General features: G+C 47.2%; 1 protein-coding gene across 1 annotated transcript in view; it reads right to left on the reverse strand.

Moving 5' to 3' along the window:
- LOC310771333 (NLR family CARD domain-containing protein 3-like) overlaps positions 1–7,502 on the reverse strand; it is a gene marked incomplete at its 3' end in the record, with an annotated part of 86,021 nt that extends 78,519 nt beyond the window's left edge. The window contains exon 1 of the mRNA XM_083663968.1: positions 7,392–7,502. Within this exon, the coding sequence (XP_083520094.1) occupies positions 7,392–7,486 (95 nt within the window). The remainder of the gene's footprint in view (positions 1–7,391) is intronic.
- Between the last annotated feature and the right edge of the window lie 313 nt (positions 7,503–7,815).

Genomic DNA, 7,815 nt, shown 5'->3' on the forward strand with positions numbered 1-7,815 from the left:
AAGTCATGGGAATATATTCGCAGCCACGGATTTTCCTCCTCGGCTCTGCGGTGACGTCACCTTGTTTTGGGAGCGTTAAAGCCATGCTGCTTGTGATCAATGAATGCCGCGTGTCGTTTTGCAGCGCAGGGGCATCACAGAATGGACTCAACAAAAGATGTAACGACTAACGTAACAAGCTCGTTTATCTTGAAGTAACTGTAATATTATTACTTATATTCTATAGTAATTCGTTACACTACTCGTTACTTGGAAAAAGTAATATTATTACAGTAACGAGTAACTAGTAACTCGTTACTTCCCAACACTGCTGCCACCATGTTTCATTCTATCTTGTATCTATAGAAAGGACGATTAAAGCTCTTTAGTGGCTTACACTATTATTTATTAATCAAGTCTTCAGATGAACATGCTCAGCAGACTGATAGCAAAACATACACCATTCTCTGTTCCTGGTGTTACACACAAAACTGTCCGTGTGGAAACTAGTATCCTATACACAGATACAATCATATTGTAACACTATTGATTAAAAGTAGTGTTAAAAGCAGCATCAAATTAAACAGGGTAGTGAAGCAGTATTTAATTAAAAGAAGCAGCTGCATTTGGAAACACATTAAACTGAAATGCTGAAATTCCTTTTGAGTAAATAAATGTTGGCAAATATCGGTTATCGGCCATAACAGCAAAGTTGATATCGGTTATCGGTATCGGTCACAATTTTCATATTGATGCATCCCTAGTCTCGCTGGCCAGCCTCCCCTCCCTACCGCGAGAGGAGTCTGGCGCCGCAGGTCTCCATAATGGGATTGCCATGGACGGCGCTTAGCGGCACTGCCCATGGAAAATAGTTTCCAACAATCCAACTTGCCGTTTTCAGCATGTAGCAATGAGCTAGCGTGGAGGTTTGTGCCATTAGCTGGCTAGCTACTTAGCGTTGTTGTTTTCGCTGCGGCGGCAGGGCACTATTTACAGCGACACACAGGGAGGAGGGAGCGGAACCCGCTCTGATTGACATGGTCGGAGCCAATGACAGAGCTTGTAATAAGCCGGGAGCGGACATCCGGCAGCGACTGAAACAGTCGCTCCAATGGGAGAGCAGAGTAGAGCAGGGGAGGGTTTATCCCAGTTATCCCAGACTCCTCTCCCGGTACGGAGGGGAGGCTGGCCAGCTGGCCAGTACTAGGACTAACGTTAGCTAACTAAAGTCAGGCAGGCCTGATTTATTGGGCAGAGTCCAGACTTCATGTGTGGAAATGATCCCTCGTGTCTGGAAGGTTAAGTCTGGTAAATACCCAGGTCTGATTTAATGGGCAGAGTCCAGACTTCATGTGTGGAAAAAAAACTCTCGTAAAAAAAACTCTCTCGTAACGGGACAAGCCCTGTCTTTTATTGTCACACGAACACCACAACACATGCATGCGGCCACATGGTGAAAAGTGTGAAAAGTGTCCTCTGCATTTAACCCATCCAGGCATGTCCTTTCCTCCGGGGGGCAGGCCAGGAGCAGTGGTCGCTTTCTCGTACAGCGCCCGGGGACCAACTTCGGATGTTGTCGTCACTGGTCGGATGACGATGACGATCTGATCTTCTGCATGTTTTTAGTGGGGGGGTTATATACGGAGGAACCCCCTGGGGGAGCACGGGGAGAACATGCAAACTCCACACAGAGAGAAAGGCCCTTATGACGAGATACCCCACCTGGGCAGTAGGCACTGAAGATATGGGGGGGAACACAACCACAGCGCCCACAGTGTCCCAGGCGAGAATCAAACTCAGGACCTTCTGACTGTGAGGCGACAGCTCTACCACTGAGCCACCGTGCCTGGAAATGGCTTATGGTGAGCATGGAGAGGCACACATTGCTCTACAATGACGGGTGCCCCTGCAAACATGCATATTTGCCAGCATCCAACCCAAGTTTTATTTTAGTTTCTTGGCATGAAACTTCTCTGCACCTCGCTTGGCTTTTGTTTATCCATCATCATGGGCATTTTTCACAGCAGCCATTTTGTGTTTAAAAGGCAGGGAGAACACAGGTGCAACCAAAATATTAAGGAGGGCCCCAGCACTGGAACACCTAAATAGATGGAAGTTGGAAGCCCTTATTAACACATTCACTGCCAGCCGTTTTTTTTTTACTGTAGGTAGGTTCTGCCAGAGGGTTTTTTTGAGGATTCTGGCTCATCTTTCAAGACCCGAGGATTCTTTTCTGCTAAGATTTTGTGAACACACAATATCTCAAAAGAACTAATAGAATGTGTGCTTTCTCTGTCTAAAATAGTTAGTTTGTAGAGTTAGTAGTTATGTAAGCATTAGCAGTTGAATACAGCATGGTTTCAGCATCAGAAAAATTATTCTGAGATAAACGGCTTTTTGTGAAATTCGATAGAACAGTCACTTTAACCATTCATTTTTGGCATCAGTAAGACCTCAGACATCTAAACAATAGTTTTGAACAGTAATTTCCTCCATAACAGCAGGAAACCCCCCTCTGCTTCCAACTCCTCCCTCCGTGTGTGTTCTTGTTGGCTGCAGCGGCCGTGTCACAAGCTCGTTTCTGTTCCAGTCTCACTGCTTTGCTGCTGCTGTGCCTGTCTGCGCGGCCGCTCTTTGAGGAAGTCTGGATGGACTCGCTCGCTTCTTGGAGTTTTGGTTGAGAGCTTTGATGAAGCTTTTGCGATTCTGGTCATATTTATGCTGCGTGTTTCAAAGTGTGTTCCACCCGTAATCTATTATGCAAATTTGCAATCCCGCACAGCCAGCAATCAGCGTGAAAACGAAAGCGTTTTCGCCAATCCATTTTCATGAGAATGGCTTCGTCACACTGCTTTTTGCTTGCCTTCCTCTAGTCAGGAAAGCACTGTCGCCACTTAGTGGGTCGGTGGAATGGGTTGTACACGTTGTACACGTCCAATACTTATATAAGAGATGTAAAAGGGTTAGATGCACATCCCACCGTCAAAAAAACAAAATCGAAAAAACACGTCATTGGCAGTGAACGGTTGGATTTTGTTTGACGTAAAAACACGTCATTGGCAGTGAACGTGTTAATATTTAGCTTGGACATGTTTACCCTGCCTTCTAGACACAAAATGACTGCTTTGAAAAAAGGCCCATCAACTCATTTCTGGCTCGGAGCTGTGCGAGGACAAGGGGTGGGGGTGGGGAGGAGGGGCTAGTAAGAGATGTGATTGGGTCAGCCCAGTGTCAGTACAGACAATGAACCAAGGTGGGAGTTGACACAATGATTAGAGTGGAAACGTATCGGCTCCGAAGCCGTACCGCAGCGCAGACGGACCGAACACGGACTCAGTGGAATGTGTCCATATAAGTGAAAGTAAAAACCTCTCGCCCCATGCAGACTAGAGCAGCGTTTGTCAGCACAGGTGTTGGCGGAGAAATTCAATGCAGATTTTCCACTGCCTGGCAGCTCGTAAGGTTCAGCTGACAGCCCCACACACAAGTGCCTTCCACATGTGGAAGACGCTTGATCTGTCTAAACACTGAGCGAACGTAAAAGTGAAATGCTTGTTATATTTCCATGAGGTGAATGCACTCGTGGGAGGAGGCACCACATAGGCGGGTGCCTCTGTCATCATGAATGCTGCCTGCAGCTGCTGTTGCTCCGCCTCGCTCGTCCTCGTCACAGTCAGTCACTGGCACCAGGCTACACCGTTTTTTGTTGTTATTTTGTAAAATTAATGAAGAGGCAAGGGCGAATGTAATCCCGCCTGTAACGCTGTTACTATACCCCCGTTACTGTAATCTAGATTACACATCTTAACACGTTCACTGCCGTCGATGAGTTAACTCGTCAAAAAACAACAACGGTTGACTGCCGTCGACGAGTTAACTCGTCAAAAAGTTTGTTTTTTTTGACGGTGGGACGTGGATCAAACCCTTTTACATCTCCTATAAAAATATGGGAGCTATTGAATGTGTATAACCTATTTTACCGACCCACTAAGTGGCGACAGTGCTCTCCAGACTAGAGAAAGCCGAGCAAAAACAGCAGGAAAAAGCGTGAGGAAACCATTCGCATGAAAATGGTTTGGCGAAAACGCTTTCGCGCTGGGAGCTGGCGCACAACGGTGGGGGATTCCAAAAATAGACTCTGGGTGCAACACACTTTGAAACACGCAGCAGAAAGCCCAGAATCGCACGCAGCTTCATCCCAGCTCACAACCGAAACCCCAGAAACGAACGAGCCCGATCCAGACTTGCCCGACGAGCGGCCGCCAGGCAGCACAGACAGGCAGCAGAGACTCGCCTGTGACACACGCTGCAAAGCCACCAGAGACACACCCACGGAGGGAGGAGTTTGAAGGAGAGGGGGGTGGGGGTGCTGTTTTGGAGGAAATTACTGTTCAGAACTATTGTTTAGATGTCTGATGTCTCACTGATGCCAAAAATAAATGGTTAAAGTGACTGTTCTGCCTGTTCTATCGAATTTCACAAAAATGCATTTATCTCAGCTTTCTTTCTCAGACGCTGAAACCATGCTGTATTCAACTGCTAATGCCTACATAACAGAACATGATAAAAACTAACTCTTTTAGACAGAGAAAGCACACATTCTATTAGTTCTTTTGAGATATTTTGTGTTAACAAAGTCCTAGCAGAAAATAATCCTCGGCTCTTGAAAGATGAGCCAGAATCCTCAAAAAAACCCTTGGCAGAAGCTACCTACTGTATTGGAAAAACTGTTGGCAGTGAATGTGTTAAAATGTACTGTGACAGATTACAGTTACCGTTTTTTTGTAATCAGATTACGTAACGGCGTTACATGTAATCCGTTACTCCCCAACCCTGCTCATGTGTGAAGATTGAACACAAACTTTGCCGTTTCATAAACTTTTGTTAACCACAGGACCTTATTTCATGCATTTAACCAAAATTCCCATGCAAAATCCCATTGACTTTTACGCCTACGAACCAGGAATGCAGGGCCTCCTGGTTAAGCCTTCAAAAATGTCATCCCTACAGCATCACCAGAAAGGGGGCAGCAGCAAAGGGACAATTTGTCCCCGCAATAGAGAGCCCCAGGGATGACATATTTTTGTAGTCAGAACGCGGAAGTAGTGGACTTCCGGGTTCTTCACTGTTTCTGCCTATGGGATTTTTGAATGGGTTTTTGGTGTGATGCGTCAAATAAGGTCTGCGGGCAACGCAAGCTTTATCAAACGCGAACCAGTGTTCAGCGGGATAATCTTCACACATGAGGACCACTTTCATGAGTTTTGAAGGGTAAATGCGAGCCCTAGAAGTAAAAAGCTTGTGCTAAGCTAATCCAGAACTACACACAGTCACCACTCAACCTGTAGTGTTGTTGATGTGTGCGCTGCTGTGCACTGATTACCCCGGGCTGAACCAGGTGAGGGAAAGAGAATTTCCGTGTTCGTCCTTTGAAGTGATGACGTTATTGACGTATAATATCCCCGTCGACTCAACAGTGTAGTCTCATTTAGCCGTTTGCTAGCTAGCCGCCCTTTTAACGGCACGTAAAAGCTTAAAAACTCATAAAAGTGGTCCTCATGTGTGAAGATTATCTCGCTGAAAGCTGGTTCATGTTTGAATAAGCTTGCATTGCCCAGAGACCTTATTAGAAGCATCGCACCAAAAACTCATTCAAAAATCCCATAGGCGAAAACAGTGAAGAACCAGGAAGTGCTAGCATCAATGTTTTCTGGACTCATTCCTGGGGCTCTCTATGGACGGAGAGTGAAAAAAAAGAGAGAGGAGAATAAACAGCAGCCGGGGAGGGGAAAGCGAGCGAGCCACGCCCCCATAGCTTGGTATAGGCAAAAACATATTTTCCGCTGAGGAACTCCGCTGTTGCATACTCCTGTACTTCTTTAATTATTGTTATCGAGTATATTTCTGCAATAACTGCACTTTATTGCGGTTTAAAGTCTAGGCGGAGAGGCAAGGAGGCAGCCATTATTGTTTTGCTAGCAGCGTTCCTGATTGGCCGGTTATGATGTCAACTATGAGGCGGCTTGGCTAGAATTATTTGCAATTTCTGCAAATACCCTCCCAGGGATTGAGGCCAGATGGTCTGTAGAACAAAATGAAATGTGAGTTCATGTGACCGGCTCCCGCCCAAAGCATAGAAGTGAACCCCCCCCCCCCAGCATAAGAGTGAATTCCCCCCCAGCATAGGAGTGAACCCCCCCAAGCATAGGAGTGAACCCCCCCCCCCCCCTCAGCATAGGAGTGAACTCCCGCCCCCAGCATATGACTGAACTCCTCCCCCCCAGCATAGGAGTGAATTCCCCCCCAAGCATAGGAGTGAACCCCCCCCGCCCCTCAGCATAGGAGTGAACTCCCGCACCCAGCATTTGACTGAACTCCTCCCCCCCAGCATAGGAGTGAATTCCCCCCCAAGCATAGGAGTGAACTCCCCCCCCCTCAGCATAGGAGTGAACTCCCGCCCCCAGCATATGACTGAACTCCTCCCCTCCAGCATAGGAGTGAACTCCCCCCCCCCCCTCAGCATTGGAGTGAACTCCCGCCCCCAGCATATGACTTTACTCCTCCCCCCCAGCATATGACTGAACTCCTCCCCCCCAGCATAGGAGTGAACTCCGCCCCCCCCCCCCCCCCCCCCCCCCCCCCCCGGCATAGGAGTGAACTCGCCACCCAAGCATAGAAGTGATCTCTCCCCCCCAGCATAGGAGTGAACTCCCCCAAAAGCATAGAAGTGAACTCCCCCCCCCCCCCCCAGTATAGGAGTGAACTCCCCCCCAAGCATAGAAGTGAACTCCCCCCCCCCCCAAGCATAGAAGTGACCCCCCCCCCCCAGCATAGGAGTGAACAATTGGAAGAAATGCCAGATTCTGGACAATCATGAGATGAGCGAACAGCGCAAAGAGGCAGTGCAGAAGATGCTGGCTTACACACAGGACACATCGATCACTGTGGAGGTCAATAAATATCTAGTTTTGTTTTATTTTATTGTCCCCCCATCTCAAAAGTCATTCTGGCACCACTGCCCTGCAGTACTCTACTGAGCCAGGTTGAGCTAGCATCACCAGAGGAGAGTGTCAGGCGGAGAGAGGAGAGCAAGGAACAAGAGGAGAGCAAGGAACAGGAAGTCATCAATTAATTTCTCTGCCCTGAGCCTTCTATGTTACAGACATGTTTAGAAGGTGTTTATCATGTGTCCTCTCTCTTAATACTCCTTGATTTCATCTGACTCATTGAAACATGTAAACAGCTTTCATGTTTTAGGGAGAGGCACGGTGGGTACATATTCAGGGGAGCACAAAGATGGTCTGTGATGGATTGTGGGCAGTCTGGGGGCCAAAATGCCAGGGCCAATATTTTGTCCCAGTCCAGCACTGATTATCTTTGATTATCTCTTTACAGTTTAACAGTCGTCTTACTTTGTGTCTGAAGGTCCAGGTTCATTACTGAAGTTTGGAAGTATTTCCTTAGAGCGGGGTGTTGAAGACTTTGCTCTGCTCTGCCTCGCCCCCATCTTCAGGACTTTAGTCAGTCTGAAACAAACCACGCACACACACACACACACACACACACACACACACACACACACACACACACACACACACACACACACACACACAGTCTTACTTAGGTCACTTTGGGGGTATTTACATAGATTTATATGCATTCCCTGCCCTGTAGTCTTACCATAACCATAACCATAGCCACTACTTGCCTAACATTAACCCTACCCCTTAACCCTAACCTATTGACCTAACCCGAACCTTAACCTAACCCTAACCATAACCTATTGACCTAACCCTAATCAGTAACACTTTATAATAACGTTCAGTCGTAAGTCAT

Source organism: Poromitra crassiceps, assembly GCF_964638095.1.
Source record: "Poromitra crassiceps genome assembly, contig: HAP1_SCAFFOLD_532, whole genome shotgun sequence".
Classification (NCBI taxonomy): Eukaryota; Metazoa; Chordata; class Actinopteri; order Beryciformes; family Melamphaidae; genus Poromitra; species Poromitra crassiceps.